We start from the raw sequence: 27,356 nt of genomic DNA on the forward strand, positions 1-27,356 counted from the left end.
GAGCAGCGATGCGAAGAGCTTCGCTGAAAAGACAGAAATCAGAGAAGCAGCCTCCGAGCCCTGTTTATATACGCTAAGCCACACCCCTTTTTCGCGGGCTGTGACGCATTAAGCGCGCCAAGCGCGCTCATTGGTCGTGACGTCACGCCAAGGGCTCAGCGGTAGGCTGCTGCAGTTGCCGCAGGGCAGCCAATGGGCACGCTAGTTAGCTTGCCCTAGGTCTGCAGGCTGCCGCACTGCGTTGACAAGATTATAAAAATTAAGGATAATTTTTGGCTTCAGTATCTCGAGAAAGAAAGGCTTTCCCGTAGCGTAAGCAACTACGCAATACGAGAGAACCTCTCGTAAGAGAAATATTTCTTTCAGTGTTGAGCTGATTTTTTTCATTGTGCTTATTCACTAACCAGGTGATAGCTCTTAGTATTTAAAGTAATATTCCGGATTTTTATTTATCTATCCTTACATTTCAAAAAAGGTTATGAAGGTACTTACAATGGAATTAAATAGGCCAATTTTGGAGGATTTGAAATCAAGCTTTTAGGCATGAGGTTTTAGGCTCTGCATTGTCATGGCAGCAAAGTTGTAAAATTGGCACAGAAAAGGCTAGTACAATTTTTTTTTTTACGCTTAATACATAATAACATGTGAATTGTCTTTAAAAATTCTGAACTTAAGACAATTATATTCTACATATCAGGAAATAAATATACTTTATTAGTCATTAGTTTAAACATTGAAGTTTTTTAACAAAAAATGTTGCACTAATTTTATGTGTCTGTTGTGGCATTGTGTTGAATTTCTTAACCCTGCTTTTAACCCCGGGTAAAGGAAAATCTCACCCTTGTAATTTAGAAGCAGGGTTAGCACTGTTATGAAATGCTGCTCTGGAGAACCGCTTTTGCAGTGCCAAACTTGTACAGTGTGAAACAATGCGGTGTTGGAATGTTAAAGCTAGATGTTTAGCAACAGACAACCAATCGCGTACATATTTGCATCCTTTATACAGTCACGGAAACACTGCACATTTTAAATAAACAGTAAATTCAGCATTTGAGAGGAAAGATGTCAAATGCTGAGAGAAAACACGAGGATTTGAGTGAAGAAGAGACATTTCATTCTTACCTTTAATCCAAAGTATCCAAGTACAGTCAGCAATACGAGGATGCGCAATGCTAGAGCTTTAACAGTTTGCATGCTGCGTTCATCCAATCAATGACACTAACCCTGCAAATATGCAAATAAGAACATTAACCCATGGTTTAGGAATGTACAATGTGAAACGTCAGCTTATAAGTACCCAGGATTAATTGTTAACCCCAAGTAAATTATGAGCAGTGTGAAACGTGAAGCAGCATAGCCCCTGATTCAGTATACCCGGGGTTTAGAATGACCCAGCTATTTCAAGTGTGAAAGCCCTATTGTGGGTCATGACAAGTTTGATTCAAATTAAAGCTCATGAACCGAACATAATTCTGAATTTGGTACAACCGTGTTAAAGAGGGGGCGTTTAGAATTTTGGGTTACGCTTTATTTTGATGGTCCCCTTTAACACACTCTGTTGACTATGAGGAACGTTGCACCTACAGCACATCAATTATCTCTTAGTTGGGTATTAGTTGAGTATTAGTAGACTGTTAGGGTTAGTAGAAAAAAGGTTGGGGTTAGTAGAATACATTGACATGTACTTGCAAATTTACTAAATGTCTGTTGGGGGATCATCGAGATAAAGTGTTAGCAGATATTCAGTAGACTAATACTCTACTACTAATACTCTAATAAGAGTTAGTTGACATGTAGGTGCAACGTTCCATATAGTCAACAGAATATCAAAAGTGGACCATCAAAATAAAGTGTTACTGAATTCTTAAAGGCTCAGTCTCAGAGAGGGTGGAAAATGGTCATGTAAAATTCAGTAACAACCGTTTTTGTGCACAAAACAATGTAGGTGGACCACAGGGAAAAATATAAAATATTTTTGTTCAAAAAAAAGGTTCAGTGCAGTGCTTTAAGTTTCACTCCCTTATTTATGTCTCACATGACCAAGTGGAATCGTGAAACAGTTTAAAGGACCGTGCTGTGCTTTATTGTTGCATTTAAAGCAATTTCTATGTGAAAGGAGCATTCTCTGTGTGTCCTGCTGGGGAACTGTCTTCTCAAAGACTCAATGGGACCAGTGGCTCTCTGGCGAGATGCCAGGCTGCTCTGGCGGAGCTCTTCTAAATTAACAGTTTCTCCGGCTGCTCCGGAGGGAGGACGTCCAGGGCCTGGTGGTCTGTCGTCCTCAGGTGTGGAGCAAAGCTAGAGGAAAAACTCCACAGCCTGTGAATTACAGGCTTAACAAATCAGTCAAGATTGGCTTCTCTGAACCTCAGGGAAGAGGGAGACGGATATCAAGGCTGGGGGGCGGGGGGCGTGGGGGGGGGATACTGCTATTATGAGCTGAGCATCTGTAGGCCAATCCTCCAGCTGCACATAGTTATCCCAGAATCCACACTGAGGTAATTATCTTTCCTCCCCTGTTGTTTGGAAGGGCAGAATAAGCTTTGGAAAACTCCCAAGGCTTGGGTACATCTCCGGAACAGTCTGTCCGAGACACATAAGATGTCTTTAAAAGGAAGAGAGGAAACAATTAGCCGCAGGTGAAAGACGCCCTTGAGCGTAGCAAATCATTTGTTTTGCTTAGTGGATTTTTTTCTGTCATGATTTGCAGTGTTACAACAGTAGCCTGCCATTTTAATTAGCATTTAACTGGCAATAAAACCATTTACAGTTGTTGTAATTGCAACCGTGTGTTTTTTTATGCTGTATCACACACATTATGTTATGATATGCTGATATTTTAAACAAGATTAAAGCATTTACATACATACATGGCCTTAAAGGCACACTATGCAAGATTTGTATCTTAATATAACAGCTTCGAAATCATTTAGATGGTAAACGAACTCGTAGTAGGGCGAATCATCCTGATAGCAAAGCGGGGGGGGGGGGGGGGGACGCCGGTAGCAAAACCAGTAGCAAAGTTTGAGAGGTGGCGCCCCGCCAAATCTCGCAAGAAACACAACTTGTTTTACGGCACGACGTCACATACATCAACAACATATGAAGCAGCCTCTATGGAAGACACTAGCACGCATTTCAGACGTGAATCATGGCAGAGTCGACGAAGAAAACGAAGAAAGCGCGGTCGGAAGAGTACAGAGACGGCTCTGAGTGGTATTTACGACGGTAACGTTAAATACAAGTATTCCACAGCGACTCTAGGGGCGCTGTTTGATAAAAACAGGAACTGCATAGTGTGCCTTTAAATCACACAGTGACTGTTAGTTCCAGTTGAAAATCACGGAAACCATGATATTTTAAATGCTGTACTGGGTAATGAATTCACTGTGGAGCCTTTTCTTTCTCAATGCCTTTCCTGTATCTCACGTATCCATGGAAACAACACATTCATTAGGAGTCATTCAGCATAACCTGTTTTTGGTCTGAATATTAAAAGCGGAAAATAATAACAGATAAAGCGGGCATTAGCAGTGCTTAGCTTTTAAAGTAATTGTGTTCTCCTTTAGGCGTAGCAAATGTGTCTTATTAACATAAACTGAATTGCCTTAAAAGACGTCTGTGGTATTAATACTAAAGATCATTCATTGAGTGCACTTACAGCCATTAGGTGAAGAGATACAGGAAACAGGAGCCTGAAATGATGGTGTCTAACAAGACAGAGAACATTTTGTTCATAGGCATATCACACTGCTCCTTTAGTTTGTTTTTTATCTTCTTTATTCCACAGGCAATATTTTTCTCACTGTGCAGCAGAAGTCACTATTTCTGGCTTTAAGACTGTCAGAAGTATTCCAAGAAATGACACATCAGCCGTGAGTTTACAGAGAACTGACCATCTCTTCATTGGAGGCCTTGCTGCCTGGCATTCACCCTATAAAGTAAGAACTTATTTTGTGCAAGTCACATCCTGAGAAAAAGTCATGTAATGAACACTACTATTGAAAAGTTTAAGGCTAATTAAACCGATAAAAATGTTACAGAATATTTTTATTTGAAATAAATGTTTTGAACTGTCTGTTCATCAAAGAATCCTGAAAGAAATATATTGCAATTTTTCAAAAATATTAAGAAGCACAACTGTTTTTAATGGTAAAATAATAATAAATTATTCTTGATCACCAAATCAGCATATTAGAATGATTTCTGAAGGATCATGTGACACTGAAGACTAGAGTAATGATGCTGAAAATTCAGCTTTGCCATCACAGGGATAAATTACATTTTATATTAATAATACATTAAAATAGAAATCAGTAAAAAATGATATAACATTTTTAAAAAAAAATTACAATATTGCAGTTTTTACTGTAGTTTTGGTCAGAGCCATAGAGAGAAAGAGTTGCGACACTCTTTGATGTCGCCGCTATGGCTGTCACGTGGTTCATGTAAGCCCCAATAGTTCCAAAACATACGCTGGCTGTCATGTTCTTCTATGGGACAGACAGCAGCGATTGCATTATTGAACGGTAAATATAAAATAAAACACACACCCAAGTACTTTTTCAGCTGTTATTGCATTATTGCATTTTGTTAATGTCAGTTTTGCATTTGCAACCCAGATAAAATATAAATAATTACGCTGTGCATATACAAATGAAGACCAGTATAAGCATCGCAAAGGGCCTCTGATACAATATAGACAGCTGACAATTCAGAAGAGGTCGATATTTCAGAAACTTACCTCTGGAACAACTCGACGCGCAGCAATGTAAGTGAATGGGGTCCAACGCCCAATTGACAGTGTTTGGAACTAATCAGATCTTCAAATCCCGGAAGTAGGCGGTTAAAAGCGCCGCCATTTTTTACAATGGAGGTCTATGAGAGTGTCACAACTCTTTCTCTCTATGGCTCTGGTTTTGGTCAAATAAATGCAGCCTTTAATGAGCATAAAATAAATTCTTCTTGATCCCAAACTATTGAACAGTAGTCTATCAGTGAAAAACAAAAGTTGTTTCAACTTAAAGTGTTCATGCCTCCTTAAAATGTAAAGTGTTCTTAATTGGAAATGTAATATTAAGTATATCCAATATTTGAATGATCTCAAATTCAATCCAGTTAAATTGTTATTGCGCATGCAGTGTGAAATATATAAAATATATATATGTAAAAGGTCTGCAAAATTTTAAAAATCAAAGTACACGACAAATAACGTTATTGTCTCCTAAAAGAAAGAACCAATATTTCTTTTAATTTTATTATCAATTTACGTCACTCAAATAGCGCGTTTAGCCAGCTACAGAGAACTGGCAGCCAGGAGGCAACAGACAAGTGACCAATCCTGGTTGGCGACATCACTACACGCATTTTTCCAGCATGGTTCAACATGGTTAGCAAACCATGCTTAGAATTCCGGACCAAGTGTGCCATGCTTTTTTCAAGCTCAAATAGAAACATAAATAGAACCTTTCCTTACCATTCTTAGAACCGTTCGGCCAGACGGTGGAAAAATTGACTAATGTAACAAGTTTGCATTTCACTGGCTGCCCGTGAACAATGTCTTATTTGACCCGCCCTCAAACACTGTAGTTGTAGGCCTGGAAGAGTTTGGCTCGTGTTGTAGACATGTCTTGCTCTTCAAAAGGATAAGAACTCTGGAAATGACATGGGAAAAAACGACTCTATCGTTACTGTACATGTTACTGTGTATTAAGCGCTGAGGAAGCCTACAGAGCTGAAAATCAGATGTGGGAATGGGCGTTTCGTTTCCGACATGCGCTTTAAGCAGTCAGCCAATCACAACAGACTGGGCCATCTGACCAATCAGAGCAGAGTAGTAGGAAAGGAGGGGTTTAGAGAGACTGAATCTTCAAACAAACCGTTTTCAGAATATTTGAGAAATAAGGTGATGTGCAATGTATATTATGAGAAAATTAAAGTGTTTTTTGACCTTAGATGTATTATAAACCTATTGTAGGAGACCTCCAAAACAAAATTAGGAAGCTTCAAACTTGCATAATTGGGGCACTTTAAAAATGTTAGAGTTGGTGGTGAATCTCACTTTTGCTGAGATTCTTTTGAATCAAACAGATTCACAAATTGGTCTGAATGATTAAACAACGAATCAAAAAAAAAAAATCCTTCCTTATCCAGTATTAGCAAATGACTGGAAAGGTTGTGGAAAAGTCAACTGAGAAAGTGGAAACTGGGAAAGATTGATGGTTTGTGTCTTGTTACCTGACCACTTACCACAGAGATAACAACAGCTTAATTTGGATTAAAATGGACATGAATTTTACAGTAATTTTCAGCTTACTAAAAACTGGTTCAGAGGGCTTCAAAAAACTGTCAAGGTCTACATATTGACAGTGATAAATCTCTTGGAAACTACCAGGCACACTTTTCATTTTCCTTCAGGCAGCTAGAAGCAGGTCACGGGCACTTGAGATACTGTTAGGAGAAGAAAAAGGAGAGGGTGAGATGTATTCGTCTAGACAACAACGATTGGATCCACATGCTTTTTTCTCTTTCCACTGAACTGCTAATGAAATTGAGGATATATATATATATATATATATCAATGCATCAATGCAGTTTCTCCTTCAGATAATTTTTCATAAGCCATTTCTGTTTCATTTGAAGAATCTTTATTGCCTTTGAAAAAACATTCAGTTGCATTTGTGGCATTTTATGTATATTAATAATGTATTAATAATGTATTATTATTATTATTTGAGCGAAAAGTTTCACTTTTAAAAATACGTATATTTTTTGTGGGTATCAATTTTAAATGTATACCAAAAAATTTAAGTTATTTCACTATTTAGTCACTCATGCAGTTCCAGAGTTCCAGAAATTTCAGCATATTCAACACACAAAGCTATCGCATAGTGTTGAGACTTGGAATTTAGTGCACAAGTCATGTGTACCACTTTTCTTGTTGTGTTTTGTCCTTGCAAGTCCTTGGTCACTATAAACTGTTGTATGAAAAGTAAAAATGTTCCCAAGGAGAAACAACAGAATACAGGTTTGGAACGACATGAGAGTAAGTAAATAATGAATTTTCATTTTGGGTGAACTGTGCCTTAAAATGCAACCTCTTTGTTGTACGGCACTTTCTTCTCCCAGAATAGCTGCTTTGTAGCCGTTTTTCGTTTTCACCCTTAGGTCTGAGATGTTTTCTGTTTTCCTCTGAAAAAACTGCTTGATACTTTGTTGTTCCGTGTTCCCTCAGGAAGCTGAGCCTTTCCACAACTACACCGGCTGCATTGAAATAATCGAAATTAATAAGCTCAGAAGATTTCATGTGGACCATTCCATTGCCAGGAACAATGTTGACAACTGCAGGTAATTGAACCTGATTTTCCATCAGGAATCAATACGATTCTGTGCAGTGTTGGGGAGTCTAAATTTATTTGAAATGAATCATATCATTGAATCAGTTTGTTCAAAAAGAAATTATTCACTGATTTGTGTCACTGTAGAAATTTGACGACAGCATTTTGTACCTTTTTTAGAGAGAAATTCGGAACTTCAACGCTGTTTTCAACGTGCACCGTCACCCTGATTTTTATGCTGTCACCCTGATCAAGATTCATTCATTCAATAAACCTCAATGTAACTGAGCCAGATAAATTCTGTTCTGAATAAAAGACAAATTATAATCTAATAGTTCTAAATCTGAAGGAATATATTTTAAAATATTTTGACACTTGAAGTAGCTCCTATATATATATATATTTTTTTTTTTTTTTTCATAATAACCTGCAATGTAGCTGAGTATACTTTTAAAAAAGTATCATGAATTAATTTAAACCAAGATACTATTTGGAATTAGCTTTGCCGACATTGATTTCGGGGCTTCGATAGTTCGATATTATGCTCACTCCACTATGTTGCTTCCATAAAGTTTTTATTTTTCCTGATGCCTCATGGCTCTTGATATATGCTATTTGCCAGCCTTGTCAGCCGACTATCAAACACCCAAACTATAATTTAGCACGTCACTTGAGTGCACAGGTGCTGTACATTCATGCTGTGAACAAATTGCTCAACAAGAGTGAGATTCTGGGGATATTTAAGTGTTTGGCTTCACACGTTTTGTATTAATGTTTCCAAGAAAATGAAAGCACTCATTTTGACTTTGGATTTTTCTGTAGAAAGCCCTGTTTTGCCAAGCAGTAGGAAATGAGTCTTGAACCAAGCATGAGATTGGTGACCACACAGACTTGTTAATATTTTAATGAGATAGATTTGCGGTCTCTCTTTATTATCATATATTATTTATTCTGTTCTTTCATCTGTCTAGAACTGGAGTGGAATGTGGAGATGGGGTTTCCAAATGAACTGCAATTTGTGGCATCTTACATGGTGCTCACTTACAATTTAAAGGAAACATCAATCAGGGCCATTAGAATGATATATAATGGTTGTTCTGTGAGCTGATTTAGTGTTCGCTAATTAGAGAGGTGATTGATATGCAGGCATAACTGTGATTTGAAAGTTTCTCACTGTATAATGCCTTTATTTGTTCTAATAATTAGTGTTGTTTAACATGATAAAGTGTATATTGCTTGTCTAGTATAATGCACTTAAAGGAGAACTCCGGTCAATTTTAACATTGAGCTCATTTTATTGTACATTTGGAGTGCTGTCAATACAGAGAACAACGACAAAAATCGGTGTTGCCTACACCGAGTTATTCTATTTTTAAAATTTGCACCCTGTTGACTTCAATGGGGCAAGTACTAAACCTGCTTTTAGCCTCTTAACATCCTTGATGTGTCATTACAAGTGCACAGAAAATGTGAGTGATTCCTTCTGAGTGAACACGAGTGGATCTGACTGCAGTAGATGTAAAAGATATGTATAAAAATGATGTTATTTAAGCCAGCGCAAATACCTGTTTACATCCTGTTTTTCGGTTGAAGTCCAAAGTAGTCGATTGCCGAGTTCACGCGCGTGATAAACCTATGCGCGTGAACTCGGCAATCGACTACTTTGGACTTCAACCGAAAAACAGGATGTAAACAGGTATTTGCGCTGGCTTAAATAACATCATTTTTATATATTTCTTTCACATCTACTGCAGTCAGATCCACTCGTGTTCACTCAGAAGGAATCACTCACATTTTCTGTGCACTTGTAATGGCACATCAAGGATGTTAAGAGGCTAAAAGCAGGTTTAGTACTTGCCCCATTGAAGTCAACAGGGTGCAAATTTTAAAAATAGAATAACTCTGTGTAGGCAACACCGATTTTTGTCGTTGTTCTCTGTATTGACAGCACTCCAAATGTACAAAAAAATGAGCTCAATGTTAAAATTGACCGGAGTTCTCCTTTAAGCTGAGTTGGAGAAACTGGCCAATATATTTTTCAGGACTCATTGTGATGAATGTTGACAATATTCACGTCGTCATTATTTACTCACCCTCATGCAGTTTGCATTGTTTCAGTCTGCATTGTTTCACTAAATTATGCAAATCAGGTACCACAAAATTTTGTCAATCTACATGGTGTATATAACAATGTTAAAGGTGGGAACCGGCGAACGTTCAACAAAACTTTAATCACCAAATAAACAAACAACAAAATGAACGTATGTATGAACGTACAAATGAAAGTTCGTACCACTAGCCTTGCTCCGTTCCCAGGGCTCTCGGCCCCACCCTGCTTGCCATGTACTAATTTGTTATCTTGTTGGGTCATTTCTGAGTGCTAGGTTGTAGATGAAACTCAAAAACGCATATTTCTGTCTGTCTCTCTTTCTGCCTATGTATGTCTGTCTGATTGCCTATCTATCTGTCTCTCTATCTCTCTATATGTCTCTCTATCTCTCTATCTCTATCTGTCTGTCTGTCTGTCTGTCTATCTATCATCTGTCTGTCTGAATGTCTGTCTGTCTATCTATCTATCTATCTGTCTGTCTGAATGTCTATCTCTTTCTGTCTGTCTGTCTGTCTGTCTGTCTGTCTATCTCTCTGTCAATCTATCTCTATCTGTCTGTCTGTCTGTCTGTCTATCATCTGTCTAATTTATTATCCCTCTTTCTGTCCGTCTATCTATCTATCTATCTGTCTCTCTGTCTGTCTGTCTGTCTGAATGTCTATCTATCTATCTGTCTGTCTGTCTGTCTGTCTGTCTGTCTGTCTGTCTGTCTGAATGTCTATCTCTGTCTTTCTGTCTGTCTGTCTATCTCTCTGTCAATCTATCTCTATCTATCTGTCTGTCTGTCTGTCTGTCTGTCTGTCTCTGTCTATCTATCTATCTATCTATCTATGTATCTATCTATCTCTATCTATCTGTCTGTCTGTCTGTCTGTCTGTCTGTCTGTCTGTCTGTCTATCTACATGTATCTGTCTGTCTGTCTGTCTGTGTAGTTTTCTTGTTCAAAATTAGATATGTGAATTTCTTTGGATTTTAAATTCATTTTATTTCTACGTCCTTACATTAAAATTTAATTTGCTATTCTGGATCCTGTTTGGTACCTCAAATTAAATTCCGGAATTGAATTGGACTTTAAACAGCATTCTCAATTAAATTATGAATGCCACACAACCCTGCCACAACCATCTCTTTAAAGTGATTATTTGTATGATGTGATTAGGCTCAGATATCACTGAGTTTAGTAAATAAGGGAGTAATTGTGAATAATTTGCCTGGATAAATTGGATTGCAAGTGGTTAGTGAATTAAATGCACGTTGTTGTTGTTTTTTTGCTCTGAAATAAATGCAGTTGATTACAGATTAGTAAATTCACCTCATGCTAATGTATTTCAATGGATCCATTTTTAATCCTCGCCTTTTCATTTGCTCCCGTTATTTACTGTAGGTCTCCATGGCATCATGACCCACCAGCAAACTCCACAGATTCCCCTCCTCAGCTTATCACAGAGGAAGCCCCTCCTGACGGGCGTATCAGAATATTCCCACCCACCCAGCCTTCACCTGTCTGCCCACGGGGGATCTGTCAGAACGGCGGAGTGTGTCGGCCCGTCTCTCTGCCCAGCGGAGCCTCGTCTTTCTTCTGTGATTGTCCTCTGCACTTCACGGGACGCCTGTGTGAACAAGGTGAGACCTCTAGTGAGACCTCACAGCCAAAATGTTCTCTTCTGAATTACTAACCTTAACCGACCTGTAATGACTGGTCAAGCTTGGTGTTGTACTTTAAAACGAGACAATTCACTTAATATCATAATATGTAGTATCTCGCCTGCAAAAGCGGGAAATTATCCACCACCAAACGTTTTTACTAATACAAAATACAGAAGTTGTTTTGGAGGCAAATGCATGGTACATTTTCGGAAAGTAAAATGGAAATCTTGCCCTGTTGTTGGACCAGGGATGACTTTAAATAATTGATGCTGTGATTAAAGTAAGATCCATATAAGCAAGTTGTAATGTCAGAAACCCTTTTATCTGCTCACCTCCGAATTCTACTACAAATGAGATAGTGACCCTGTCACCCGTGTTCTCCAGATTCATTTTACCTCCTCTGCCTCATGCCAGGATAAGACATGAATGATATTAAATTCTGGTGAAGTGAAAAAGTCTTTTACACAGTGAACCCAATTGATATTGACTGACACTCAACTTACTGTTCTGTGCTGCCATGGAAGAATATTTCACACTTTAACAATTTGCTGAACTCGAAACTGACAACGGACTTTTTCTTTTATCAAAACCACCACCTGAGGAAAAGTGAGAAAACAGAAATTTGATGCACTTCCAGCAGTCAAGTATTCCTAGTAATGTGCTCCTCCATAGTGCTAATTGCTTTTTTATTGTATTTTGCTCCAGCTCCTGCTGACTCACTATAGTTTTGCCGTATATCAATAAGCCAATGCTCAGGTAAAGAGCTAATTTGCTGAGCTACAAGTTCATCTGTCTCTATTGATGTAACATTGAGATTCTCTGGCGGTGAGAAGCCGGGCTTCAAATTAACTAAAAATCATTCATTCTTCTTTCATATTTTCTATTTTTGTGCAGTGCCAGGCATTGATTGATGTGTTTGTGCACAGATCAGTTCAGTTCCTGTGTGAGAAGAAAAAAAAATACTTTTTCAGATTTAAGCTTTTTTCACGTTTGTTTACTACTTATGAAAAAGAAAATACTTGCCATTTTCTATGAATACAAAAGGACTTAAAAAACACTAGAGGCACAACATTTTTGCTTTGAGAACTATTATCTAACACAAAGGTAGGTTAGCATGAAAAGTAGCTAGATTTATTCTTAAATGGCCTAAAGTAGTCATACAAGTATCCACATTAGAGGTTTGACAATAGAAATTAAAACTAAATAAAATAATGTTTTGATTTTCAGTGCATTTTTACTATTTTTATTTTATTAGGATTATTAACTAATTTTATAATGTATAATTGTTTATAATACTATAAAATATTATTATAACATTTATTTTTTATAATAAAACATTATTTAATTATAGTGACCCTTATTTACGGAGCTTATGTTAAACCATGTTGCCTATTCTGGCTTCTTTTTTTTTTTTTTTATTCTAATATTTTATTAAATTTTTATTGCTAGAAACACATATTTGGGTTTTTAGTGCCCAAGTTTGGTAACAGCGCTGCATAAATTGCAAATCTCAAATCAAATGAATAGAAAATGCCTCATATAAAATTTAGTTCAAATTCCTCTTGAGGTAGATGATCAACATTTTATGAAGGTTAAGCTCCAAACCATTTATTGAAAATAGTGAATTTTTTCTCTCTTCATGGAAAGTCCCACTTGAAAACCACACAAGCATGGACATAGGCTTATGTGAAGACTTCTTTGCATGTACTAATACGTTTTGCATTGAAAGTGAGAGCTTCAAGTACATATTAGCTGAACATTGTAGTGCATGCTGTGCAAATGCTTTTTGAGAACCAGTGGCAAATTCTAATGCTTTTCCCAGTCCTGCCTCTTAGCTTTTCTTCTTTATTTTGAATGCTAGTTCCTAACTACACTTGACAGAAGTTGAAAGAGAATCTGCTTTTAGAGTTCCCTTTTTTCTCATTTCTGTTTTTTTTTTTTTTTTTTTTTTCACAGACAAGCACAGCAGAGCTTTTAGTTTAGCTGTAATTTTTTCTTTGTATTTCTATTTTTGACAATGTCAGCCCTCTATGGGAATAAAATGGTTGTTCAAAGTTAGTAAGAAAGATCAAGGATTTGGAAAACAAAAAGAAAATGCTTTATTGTGCATCATTAGGAGGAATAAAAAGGATAGTACAGCAACAGTAATAGTGGCTCAATAATATTATAAGGCTTGGGAAAACAATAAAAAGAAGCATTACTAGGGAAGAAGAAATGCATTTCAGCTGCAATTTCCAAAATTAATTTAAAAATGCCTAAAACAGCATGGATTTTTATGATTTCTAAAATCCTGTTCGGTTACAGGTTAGTGAGAGGCTGTCAACTCTAGATAAACTGACTGTCTTGTCACTATAATTTAACCTTCTCATAATTACCCTTCCCGTTGACCAGCTAGCGTCAGCAAACATGTCAAGCCAAAACAGCAGCAAACATCCTGAGGGTGAAGGGGTGAGGAAGATGAGAGGGTGTCTGTGTCTCTTCATGATGGAAAGGGAGTGATAGGGTCACACTGAATCTCTTCAGTGTCACATGACAAATAAGAGGACAACTGGCCTCAGATGATATACTAGTCTAGAAGCCTTTCATTTTGTGTGTTGTGTGGTTGAACCATAGACTTTAAAATACATTGAACATTCTTTACTCAAAATATTCTCGCTTCATTTTTCTACAGCGGAAGAGAGTGAAAGTGGGTCGTCCATCTTTTTTTACAGTCTATGGGTTGAACAAGCTGTGATGATGGTGTAGCTTAAATTGAAGAACCACAAACACAGAATTGTGAAACAAAAGTTTAACACCAGTTTAACCGAAACAACCAATCGATATCCCTTATTTCGCGCCCGAAACTGGTGGAAACATCTCAATCAGCTTCACTTTTTATTCACTTTTCCTATCAACATGAATTTGAAAGGCAGTTTAGCGACCACTCAGCTTGTCCGTGTCTGAGACCATCCTGTGAGATTTAACATTGAAGTCTCTTTCTACTGTAAGTTAATTACAGAGAGGGCAAAAGAGTCTTATGGATATTTTTATTTGATTTTTGCTTCTCTGTGATGTCTCCCTGGTGGGACTTTTACAACTTGGTTGTGAAGTGTGTGTGTGTGTGTGTGTGTGTTAAATCAGCCGCAATGTTTCCTTGCTGTTCATATTAGGAATCAGTGCTGGGTGGATGATGCATCTAGCTAAATTATTATTGTATCAGGTTGTGGAAACTCTCTAGTTTTTTGCTTTGCTGAATTGTATCAAGTTCTGAAGGAAAAAAAAAATTGATTTACTGAGATTTTCACCTAATGCATTAGGTATCATGAACTAACAATGAGCAGTACATTTATAAATATTAATTTACTTTTTTTGTTTTAACATTTTACAGTTGAATACATAAATTGTAGTTATGCACTGCTGTAATGTACAATGTTTAATTTATTGAAAGAAGCATTTATTTTTTATTTATCTTATTAGAATTTCAAATAACTCTTCTTCTTTTTTTTAAATGTAGTTTATTCCTGTGGTGGGAAAGCTGAGTTTTCTCCAGTCTTCAATGTCATACGATTCTTCAGAAATCAATGTTGAAAACTGATTTTCTTTTTTTTTTCAGGATTCTTTGAATAATAAAAAAAGTTTACAAAAATAAAAAGTGCAGCATTTATTTGAAATAGTGATATTTTGTAATATTATTTGTTACTTTTGATCAATTAAATGCATCCATGTTAAATAAAAGTATTACTTTCTTTAAAAAAAAAAATATTCCTGACCCCAATTTTTGAACGGCACTATTATATTATGATAAAATATGAATTAACAATGCAGCATAATATAACTTGACATTAACCTAGATTAATAAATGTTAAATAAATAAAAGAACCCTAACCTAATACATAAACTGTTAAACTAAATGTTAACAAACTGAACATTATTGTAAAGTGTTACCAGTTTATGCATATGCTGTACACTCAGTCCTAAATTATAGTCAAGAATATGGTAAGCGAAACACAATACCCACACGTATACAAGTGAATAGTCAAAAAAAATAGGATGTCAGCAATGTTCCTAATGACAAGTTGTCATCAAGATGAAATGACTTTATTTGCTTCTCAGCATTTTTCACAGCTTGGTCAGATCGTGCCCTCCTTTGGGAGCTACGGATGCACATGTGCCTTATACCTCAAGAGTAATAATACAGACAGGGTTTGGTGTCAGGGCATTAGTATAATATACAAGATGGTTTCCTCTGTATAAAACTGCTCAGCTTGCTTTCTGCCTTATTTTGGGGCATAATCTTGACATACGAGTCTCTAAAGGAGGAAAGAGCTCTGTGCTGCACATACTGCATGGTACACACTGTAGTTCGGAGAGTATTTACAGCTGTCCGTCACTTTTTACCTTTCGTTTTCAGTTGTTTTTTTGCAGGGACCGCTTTGTTTATTCAGGCATTTATTGATGAAACGAACCATCCGCAAGGAGTCTACAGTTTTATCAAAAGCAAGAAGGCAACCGGTGACCTCTCTCAATAACTCACTCAGCACTTCCGTGCTCTTACGCCCTTTTCTCAGCACCTCCGCCATTTGTTCTCAAAGTGCTAATTTGCAGATAATTAAGTAATCCACTGAAATGTTATTTGTCCCTCTGGGCACTATGCAAAGCAAGCGGGTTGCTATATTCAGGGCTGACTCATTTGTAGTCCCCCCCATGGGAAATATCACATAATCAAGCAGACACTGTATTAAATAATTCCTTCGAGCTTTTTCAGTTCAAGTAAAGTGTTTTTTTTTGTTTGTTTGTTTTTGTGATGACCGCACAACAGATGCGTCTTTTGTTTCTATTTATGTACAGTAGTGGCTAAGTGATGTCCAGCCTAGGAAAACTGACATCTTCGCCCTTTATTCAAATATTATTAAAAATGTGTTTGAGAATTTGCATATTTAGCTTATTGCGTGGTTGTGCTGCCTTGGAGTCAATGGTTTTATTTCTGATAATGCAATGAAACATGCCAAATTGTGCAGACATAATTTTTGGCAAGGCTGCCATACAAAGAAATTATGAACACATGCAAAACAACAGAGAAGTATGGAAGCTTGTTTCCGCCACAGAATAAAACATTTTAAAAGATAATTGCAATTTTTTATCTCACAATTGCGAGTCGCAATTCTGACTTTATTTCTTAGAATTGCGAGATATGAAGTCAGAACACGTGATATAAAGTCGCAGATTTGTGATATAAAGTCAGAATTGCGTGTTATAAAGTCAGAATTGCGAGATATAAACTCACAATTGCGAGAAATAAACTCGCAACTCTGACTTTATAACACGCAATTGTGAGTTTACGTCATGCAATTCTGACTTTATATATCCCAGTTGCATGTTATAAAGTCAGAATTGCGAGATTTAAACATGCAATTCTGAGAAAAAAGTCTGTGTAAAAAAAGTTTTCTCAGAATTGCGAGTTTATTTTTCGCAATTGCGAGTTTATATCTCGCAATTCTGACTTTATAACACACAACTGTGACTTTATATCACGCAATTCTGACTTTATAACATGCAATTGGGAGATGCAAAGTCAGAATTGCGAGATGTAAACACAATTGTGAGAGAAAAAAGTCAGAATTGTGATATTTTTGTTAGTTTTTTATTCTGTGGCGGAAACAATCTTCCGTAGAGAAGTGATTAAGTTTTATTCAACGTTAGCTTTTTCCTGTGAGCTATTTGTTTTTCAGTTGAATTTTTTTTTTCATAGGAAAATAAAACCTTTAGCTGTAGCTTGCCTTTTTTTACTTGTATTAAAAAAATTATTGTATGTAAATTTCACAATAAATTACAAAGAAGCAGCAAGTAACACATTGAATTAAATGTAAAAAGAAAATGAAGTAGAAAGACTAAAACAGTATTTAAACGTACACTAATAATCTTTGTTTTATTTACAACTTCGAAGAATCATTATTTACAGTGTATGTGAAGAAACGCTGTAAATCAGTTAGTCTTTCTCATCGCTGATAGCGCAATATCTACTGTTTGCTGCATCCAAGTTGTCTGTAATGCCCAAGAAAAAGGCACCGTCACCCTTTTCAGCCGGTCGTTTGCTGTTCTTTCCCTTCGTCTATCCATCAAGACTGTTTCTGTGCTTATCTCACGGTTCATCAGCCTCGTAAAACTCCCCCTTAAACAGCAGCCCTGAGAGTGTGCACAATTTTCTGCTGAGTTAGAGGAAACGGGAAGCCGTTTGAAAGGCTCCTTCGGTCTGACTGCAGTCCAATCTGAGGAGCGCTGGGACTCACACGGTTTGCTTGGCCGCTTTCTGAGCCTCAAACTCTGTTTGGTGGTGGCCCAGAAGGGTGCCGGTAGGGGTTGGGAGTCCGAGGGCTGTTTACTTGCTGACAAAGTTTTTTCGATGAGAGTTTCTATAACAAGTCTAGGATTTGACAGAGGAGAGTTTGCCGCTTGGCACGACGATTATTGTCACTGTTGGTGCTTGATGCGGGGAGCAGAGGAGTAATATTCTCTGGGGCAACAGGCAAGATTAATCCTGGTACACAAGTGTGATATAAAATGTTTGTAAGACACAGTTTGAAAGCTCGGGCTTTGACTTGAATGTGCATCTGTGGTTTAACAACTGCAGCACTGCCACATAAATGCAGATCTGAAAGGTCTGAAGGGTCGTCAAAGAGTTATTATTCATAGGACGAGTGGGAGGAAATTTAGTCTCTCGCTGTCATTATTTTCAGGATGGATGGTTTGCAGTTAAGACATTGCCTATCCAGCATCTGTTACAAGCAGATAGACACAATGTTAGACCCAAACACTTTATCACGCTGATCATAATGGATTGTTATCTGAATCTCTGCATCTGCAGTGACAACCAGACCAGACTGCATATAGGGATTGAAGTAAAATAATTTGATTTAGTATTTCTGTGTAAACTAATTCGATTATTACAGAATAGGGGTTTGCAAACTACACTCTTAAAAATAAAATGTAATGTAAAATGTAATGTAAAAATAAATGTTCTTTATTGGCATCGATGGTTCCATAAAGATCTTTTAACATCCATAGAACCTTTCCATTGCACATAAAATTATTAATAGTGGAAAAATTTCCTTTCGATTTTTTTTTTTAATTATGTTCATGCCAAGAAAAAATGAAGATTTCACTGATGATTCTTTAGGGAACCCAAAATGGTTCTTCTATGGCATCACTGCAAGCAAAAAAAAAAAAAAAAAAAAAATTGTTGGAACCTTTATTTTTAAGAGTATAGGGTCTGGGAAATCATGAAATTAACTCCAAATTATGGTGACACTTTATTTTACAGTGTCCTTGTTATGTTACATGTACTTACCATAATAATAACAGTAATTACATGCAACTAACCCTCAACCAAATCCTAATCCTAAGTACATGTTGTTAACTAATATTACACAGTACTTATATATATAATTACACTGTAACAATGACACTTAAGATAAAGTGTAACCCAAATTATTTTATTCTATTCTGTTATTCTATTTTACTCATATTTATTATGTATATATTGCACTAATAAAATAATGTTGTAAATGAAAAATAAGCAGAATAGAGGGGTAAAAATACAACAACAAAAATCTATTTATCAAATATGTCAATAATAATAAATAAATATGGCATTTTTACAGTTCTGCTTTCTAACAAATTGGTCAGAAATCATAATATGAATTACAAATTATTTTTAATCTGTTGATGAATAAGATAAAAGATACCATGTCAACATAAATTATTTTCTAGATTAAATTTTACACATTTCTAATATTTGAATATAAATACAATATAAATGCAATTTTAATATATAAAGTTGTAAATTAAATGTTTTATAAAAATGTGCAATCTTTTTTTTAAAGACTTGAGGGAAATGGTGACATTAATCTCAGTTTTCAAAACTTTTGCAGCCCTAGTTTTATGCATTTATTCAGTTTTATACATCTAACATTCTCTAATACTGGGATGTAGAACTATTCTCCGAAATGACAGGCGGCAACGTGGAGAAAATATCAGATTTAAAATGTCTCTACCGGTGTTAAAACCAAAACTGGTCCCTTGTGTTTGTCATTGCAGAAGTCACGTACAGTAAATTGCCTTTTCTGGCCTCCCTGAGAACTGCATCCTGGATCTTGCTGAATCATCCATAATGTGATGTATGTAGACCTGTATGTATGAGCAACACCCTGACACACGTTCACCGCTGATGGGCCACGCTGAAGTCTTGTCACACATGCCTTGACAGTGTCGCGCTGCATACATTGCCTTCTGTGTAAAAGCTAACAGATCATTACCGCTGAAGAGAGGTCGTGACCATAGCAGACAACACCCACCTTCCTCTGTCGTCTGTCACCCTCTGGGAGATAACATTGCTCCAGAACAGGTCCTGACAGGATCCTCCTGCCTTTGCGTGTAGACTCTTATCAGAGTCTGGCAGACATTACTGCTCTTGACTGTGCATTCAGCTTTGAGGTTACACTATAGCGGTCAAAATTTAAGTCATAATGCTGATAGTCAAGTAAACTACAGGTTGTTCATTTTAGTATTTGAAGATGACTGAAAAATGTGAATGGGTAGTTGACATGTCAGAGTGACATGCTATACTTCATCTAAAACCAATTGACCCTTTTCACAGAGAAAAACAACAACAATATTAATTATTTATATACAAATCAGTCCTGAATATATATTTATAAGTGTTTCGGTTAACATAAGGTCATAAAAGTAAATGCATTCATTTAATGACATATAAAATATGAATATGCAGTATATATTATATTATAGAGAGAGAGAGAGGTGCAGGGATGACTTCAAAACATGGAAGACTAGCACTGGGTCCCTTGGGATTTTCCTATGAGGGTTTATAATAGTTTATAATTTACATTATAGAACAAACCGTCAAGGCATCTTCAAGTTATGTTTACAACAGGATTTATTATACTCAAATTGAAAAACCCATTATAAAACCCCATAGGAAAATATCAAGGGAACAAATGGTGAATTAACCTTCAGAGTTTTGACATCATCCCAACACAACCATGTGTGTATCACATTACATGAGTGCATTTACTTTTATGAGCTAATATTAATTGAGAGCTGTTGAAATATTTTTTACTTCTAAAAATTGATTTTGTCACACCACAGGCATTTAAAATCCCTAACTGTTAATGGCAAAATGGTGGATGGATGTTTACTTGAATTGTCGACTTTACCTTTTACCAGTAGAATTATTGGTTTTGTTTGTTTTTTTGTCTTTTTTTTTCAGATACAACTGTCTTTTTCCCTCGATTTGATGGTACCTCTTTCTTGGAGTTGCCGTCTCTGACGTCCCTGTTTCAGCCAGACACTCACTTTACGAGCCATTCCTCTGAGGACAGGAGGACTGTGTTTTTTACAATGAAGAGCAAGACACCTCATGGTACTATTCTCTACAGTGAGTATCTGAGAGCCACCGGAGAATACAGCACATAAAGACCCCGTGAAATCAAAATTGGAGTTGGTATAGTAGCTTTGAGCTCATCTATATGCTGAAATGAATTTTTTGGACTGTCAAAAGGCTACTGGCCATTTTTAAAAGGGAAATGGTTTCAATTTGAGATGTTTCAATTTGAGAAATGCTTATCAAACCACATGGTGCAGGGATGACGTATTTTTGTAGGTCAAAACCGTGGTCCTGGTCAAGACAATCTCCTGAACTCCAAACTAAATGTCAGAATGGGAAAGAAAGGTGATTTAAGCAATTTTGAGCGTGGCATGGTTGTTGGTGCCAGATGGGCCGGTCTGAGTCTTATTTCACAATCTGCTCAGTTACTGGGATTTTCACGCACAACCATTTCTAGGGTTTACAAAGAATGGTGTGAAAAGGGAAAAACATCCAGTATGCGGCAGTCCTGTGGGCGAAAATGCCTTGTTGATGCTAGAGGTCAGAGGAGAATGGGCCGACTGATTCAAGCTGATAGAAGAGCAACTTTGACTGAAATAACCACTCGTTACAACCGAGGTATGCAGCAAAGCATTTGTGGAGCCACAACACGCACAACCTTGAGGCGGATGGGCTACAACAGCAGAAGACCCCACAGGGTATCACTCAGCTCCACTACAAATAGGAAAAAGAGGCTACAATTTGCACAAGCTCACCAAAATTGGACAGTTGAAGACTGGAAAAATGTTGCCTGGTCTGATGAGTCTCGATTTCTGTTGAGACATTCAGATGGTAAAGTCAGAATTTGGCGTAAACAGAATGAGAACATGGATCCATCATGCCTTGTTACCACTGTGCAGGCTGGTGGTGGTGGTGTAATGGTGTGGGGGATGTTTTCTTGGCACACTTTAGGCCCCTTAGTGCCAATTGGGCATCGTTTAAATGCCACAGCCTACCTGAGCATTGTTTCTGACCGTGTCCATCCCTTTATGACCACCATGTACCAGGATAATGCACCATGTCACAAAGCTCGAATCATTTCAAATTGGTTTCTTGAACATGACAATGAGTTCACTGTACTAAAATGGCCCCCACAGTCACCAGATCTCAACCCAATAGAGAATCTTTGGGATGTGGTGGAACGGGAGATCGTGAAATACTCAGACCGGCCCGTCTGGCACCAACAACCATGCCACGCTCAAAATTGCTTAAATCACCTTTCTTTCCCATTCTGACATTCAGTTTGGAGTTCAGGAGATTGTCTTGACCAGGACCACACCCCTAAATGCATTGAAGCAACTGCCATGTGATTGGTTGATTAGATAATTGCATTAATGAGAAATTGAACAGGTGTTCCTATTAATCCTTTAGGTGAGTGTATATATATATATATATATATATATATATATATATATATATATATATATATAATCAATAAGTTATGACGACATGTGTTTTTACAATGCTTTAAATAAGTTAAGCAATTTTCAACTTTTTTATGTTATACAGGATTCAACTCATTTTTTTTAGGTTCGTTTAATGTAATTTAAGTTGAAATGACTTAAACATCCAAGTTGATTGTACTTAAAAATTTAAGGCAGTAACTTTTTTTTACAGTGTAAGGTATGTGGTGAACGCAAGCTCAAGATATTTTCACGTTTTATTCTACAATATAAAATGCATAGTAATATTGTAATTATCTTGTGATGTATTGTTATTTTATTTTTTTCAAAGCTTTTACTTTTCTTGTAAAAGGGGATTAGCTAAATGGGACTACAGAGGTTGTCGGGGACATTAAATGTCATCAGCTGAACAGGTAAACTCGTCTACTCACTAGAAGTAAAAATACGTTGTCCCTATACCATTCTATTATGGGGTCTTTTAATAGCTAAATGTGCTAAAGTGATGCGTGCCTTATAGGTAAGCATTTGTGATTTGAAAAGAGTTTGCAAAATGCTTTTCTAAACCACCTTTACTTCCCTGCAGATGAGATGAGTCCTTTCTTTTTCATTTTCTTGCAGAAATGTATCTAAAACAATTTACCATGGAAACCTTGCTAGGTCTTTAATCATTTCTACACAGACGTCATTATCTGCGCTAATTCTAAACCAGTGACATATTGGTGGTAAATGACATGTCTCTATGGCTACCTGCTCGTTGCTTGCTCAAAGATCAGGGTGAACAGCTGTATATAAATACACATAGCGTATGTTACAATAATAATGTCAGTTTGATTTGAGAGGTAAGTAATTAATTTTGACATCGCATTCATGATATATTTTCCCTGATGTGTCTATTGAATAGCAATCACCTTCAAACGATGCGGAAAGTTTGACTCGATAACTCGCACTCTATCAGTGTGTGTTAATGAATAATTGGCTTCCCAGCCTCCCTCGCTGCGGATTACACACACTGAGTTATGAGACTGTGAATATAACTGGTAAGCCTCAGTGCTAAATTAAAACGCCGGACAGTCGACTGTACCTCTTTATCCAGTAATGAAGTCCTCTCTCAGGACATGTTAATGACATAGCAAATGTCTCTAGGTGAAATCAATCACACCAGTATATGTGCTGTGGGCTGAATTTAAAGTTATGATGGCTGATCCTATTAGCTAATTGGCAAACCCTGCTGGATGATGCTCTTCAATTACTTTGTCCTAAACAAATATGGTCCCTTGGCTGGGCCGAACTCCAAATGAATGAGTATTTGGGGATTTTACCTGTAATTGAGTGAATTTGATTTACATGAATTATAATGTATTAAAATCTTAAGTAGTATCATTATTGGAAAACAAGAATATATTATAAATGGTCCGTTTTGTTCTATCAAACGCTGCCTTGCTGACAAATCTCTGTTGTACACGAGAGTTCAGTTTTTTTCAATCAACTTATTGATGTTATAATAGGCTATAAATATTCACCATGTCCAACACGCTCACTCTCAGTTCGGTACCTTGTAAACACAAATTTGTTTTTAGACTAATTGATTAAAATTCATGTGTGCCCTTACTTCGGGAAGTCAGATAGAGTAAGCCAGTCAGATTAGAGCTTGTCAGATGGAGAAACAACTTTCAGATTAGAGCTTGTCAGATGGAGAAACAACTTTCAGATTAGAGCTTGTCAGATGGAGAAACAACTTTCTAGTTTTCGGAACAGACCGTGGACGATCTGATCATACTTGATGACACCAAATGTACTCTTTCTAGATGTCAAAAATCAAACAGAAAATATTTTAGCGAAGCACCTGAAAAGGCAAAATAAAGAGAAAGGTGTTTGATAAATGGGGCTCTATCTTGCACCCAGCGCAATTGACTTTGAACACCGACGCATGTATCATTCCTATTTTGCACCCGCGCACAGCGGACTTTTCCATCCACAGAAGCACGTCTGTAAATTAGGAAATGAACTTGCGCTCCCGGTGGCGGTTCAGCGCAAAGAGGAGGCGTGTTCCGGCGCAAACGTTCCCTGGTGCTATTTTGCAGGTTTAGAAAACAATTGCGCCACTGACCAGGAAAAACCTAGTCTAAAGTCAGTGGCGCGTTGCGCATGTTATTATATGCTATTTTAAGGGCGCATGCTGGCCATAATCAATGTAGCATGTGCACAACACGCATACACTTTGATTATCTCATCTACACAGAAGCAGCAGTTTTCCTTTTTAGAAAACCATACATTATTACAAGGAAAAATATTAACTCACGAGGGAAATCATTGTTGTGTCCATGAAGATGTGAAAAAATAGGCATAAATCTAGCTTACACATTTACCCAAATTATCATACGCCTGTTTAACCAAAGCTAATTTGGGTGGGTTTCTCCCATCCCCAATGTCACCTCTCTGTGTTTTACGGCCCTGACGAGAACGTCGATCTCCTCGGCTGCTGGTGCGCGCCTGGCAAATCCGCCGTTATAATAGCAATCCGCCATGGAACAAGCGCGCCTGCTCTTAAAGGGAATGTGAGATGTCGCTCTGATTGGTTTATTTCACGTTACGCCCAAACCACACCTAAGAATAATGAAGCTACTTGAGGCCAACCCATTTTAGATTTGCGTCGGGCGCAAGAGTCATTTATCCCGCCGGTATAATAGCAACAGCGCCCAAGACTTACCTGCCACAAAGCGCCCAAGACTTACGCGCCAGAAAGTTACCTGCGTTTCGCGCTTGATACTTGCATTTCAGATCGTTAAAATAGGGCCCATGGACTAATTTTCACAAAATGACAACTGTTTTGCAAACTAGGTGAAAATGGGAAATTTTAATAATTAATCTTAACTTGTTATAATCAAGTATAAATATTTGGATCAGTTAATCTGATTAACTTGATGTAGCTAAATTAATATCACAATCAATTAATCAGTTTGTCCAGAAAACACTCAGTATCGATTATGTATTAATTCTAAGAAAGGGTATTTTTCATGGCTACTGTAAATTCATTCTTTTTTAGCATGTAGCAAGATCAGGAATCGTTTAAGTGACATTAATCTGAAAGCACAATCAGAATCAGGGGTCTTGTGCACAAAGTTTTAACTAAATCACAAACACATAACTAATCTAAACAACCACATACACACAAAGCACACGTTCATAGGAAATGGAAAGTTGAAAGTGGATTAAACCGGGAACATTAAATGAAGCTATGGCGTCATTTAACCACATGAAAAGAACCATCAGCTTCTTATTTCAAAGCATCTCATTAAATGTACGATACTTTCATTTCCAGTTGCAGTTTAAACAGTCTGTTAAGTTTCTGAAGGAGGTTTTGATGGTTCCGTGAGTCTGTGGTGTTGAAGTTGCAATCGATTTCTTCTGCGTTGAATGAAGAAATGATGACAAACTTGCGCAGTAAGTTTGATTCTGTTATGGTCGAGGAAGTTGGGTTTCCGGTCCCACACGCACAACAACCAGGAGAAGAGGGAAGAGAGGGGAGGTCACTGTGAAGTTGGCTTTTTAAGTTTCACAGAGGTCACGCCTCTTGGAGTTTGGCTTGACCAATAGAAAAGGTGCAATTTACCAGAGGGAAAAGATAATTTGTTTGGAAGCTGACTTATTTGCATGTGTAGCTGTATTGGTGTTGATGTAGAAACTATTAGATACTTGTAATACTAATATGTTGCATAGGTATCAACATACGTATAATATACACGATAATTTAGCTCATCAAAATACAAATTCGTAGATATCAAACATGGGGTATGTGAGGTTATTAACTGTTGGTTCTATCATAAAGCATGCAATACACAAAAAAAAAATACAATACAAGAGCAGGGATTAAAGTTCTCCGTCGCTACGACGGAAATCCGTTAATTGCAGCAAGTCTATGACGGATTTCCGTCAATTGCAGGGTTCCAGTCTGCCCTTAAAGTCTTAAATTCACTTTTCATAATTTTAAGGCCGTAAATAGGCTTTCATTTCTCAAATAGTGTAATAAATGTCTTAATTTTAGTTTGAATAGGAAAGACGAAGTGTATTCACCCTGCTGAGGGGGATGTGATCAAAGCCTGGAGTGGAGCAAAAGCACGTTCCTCTCTCCACACTAAGCACTCTGTAATCACTTCGCTCGTAGTCCACTCCGGGTTTTCAATTACAGCTCACGGAAAGTGCATGTCAGGCTACAACTGAGCGCTGAGGTAGATATTTCAGTTACCATGGACATACTTATAATGCAGGTAGGGCGATATATCGATATATTTTTGAAATGCGATATGGAATTAGACCATATCGCATATATCGATATAGTTCAAATTTGCGCTGTAATCCTTGCTCCCCGCGCCCCCGCTCCTCCTATTCCACTCTGCGCGCGTGTTTAGAGCATGTTATGAGAGGCGAATCATGACTAACGTTACTTCAGAAAACCCAGCACAATAGGAACTACCAGGCAGTGACATAAGTGTACGCTGAATTAGTTTTTCACCTCAGAAAAACGGACTGTCTTGTCCTGTCAGTCGTTATCCTGTTCTCGTAGCGCACACTCAATTGCACGCGCAAATGCGGCGGCGCGCGCTGTATCGCCTCACTGATCAAGTGCAAAAGAAACTACGAGCATGCAACGCCGTTACGTTGTAAATTACACGAAATAAAATAAATGCAGGTATGATTTTCATTCTATTCACCAGGAGCAGTTTCCATGTTACATTAACAGTTATTGTTAATATTGTGTCTCCATGGTAACTGTCGTTTCCATATTAACCCCAAAATGCCACTATTTTTCTTTGTGTTATTTTTAATATTTTCAAATGACTGTAGTGGCTCATACCAACATTGTATTAACAAAAACTAGTTTGGGACTGCTATTTAATAGCTTTAGCATAGGCCTAATGTTTATTTATTAGTACTAGTCTTTACTATTAGTCATATTCTTACAATTTATGTTAAGTAAAGGGGAAAAGTACTTGTGTGTGTTAATTTGTTATAATTTGCCTATATATATATATATATATATATATATATATAGCCTATATAGGCAAATTATAACACGTTTACACAAAATTTGTTAACACACACAAGTACTTTTCCCCTAATAAATATATATTACTTATTGCGCCTACTGGCAATATTAAAGCGGTTTAAAACGTCTCCCCTTAAAACGCTATTGGTCTCGACTATTTAAAAAGTTAAAGGAATATGACTTGGCCTAAAAAAAATTCAGTCAGAAGAATTTTTTTCACTTTAATCCCTGCAAGAGACACTATGTAATAATCATACACATACATATCTTGTTGGTTGAGGTTAAATATTACAAATAATTGTGTCTGATATGTCTCAGTCATTGCAACTGTCCGATAAGCAGGACTGTGTGATGTCACAAATTGTGGCTGGGCGCTTTTTGTGGTTCTGCTGAACAT

At 37.1% G+C, this 27,356-nt stretch overlaps 1 protein-coding gene across 1 annotated transcript in view; it reads left to right on the top strand.

The window, feature by feature from the left end:
* The window catches only part of eys (eyes shut homolog), a gene marked incomplete at both ends in the record, with an annotated part of 268,937 nt that overhangs the window by 185,027 nt on the left and 56,554 nt on the right, over positions 1-27,356 (top strand). The window contains 4 exons of the mRNA XM_081351375.1: positions 3,791-3,941; positions 7,235-7,347; positions 10,832-11,070; positions 20,357-20,524. Of these exons, the coding sequence (XP_081207501.1) occupies positions 3,791-3,941; positions 7,235-7,347; positions 10,832-11,070; positions 20,357-20,524 (671 nt within the window). The remainder of the gene's footprint in view (positions 1-3,790; positions 3,942-7,234; positions 7,348-10,831; positions 11,071-20,356; positions 20,525-27,356) is intronic.

This window comes from Scardinius erythrophthalmus, assembly GCF_964197995.2.
Source record: "Scardinius erythrophthalmus genome assembly, chromosome: 21".
Classification (NCBI taxonomy): domain Eukaryota; kingdom Metazoa; phylum Chordata; class Actinopteri; order Cypriniformes; family Leuciscidae; genus Scardinius; species Scardinius erythrophthalmus.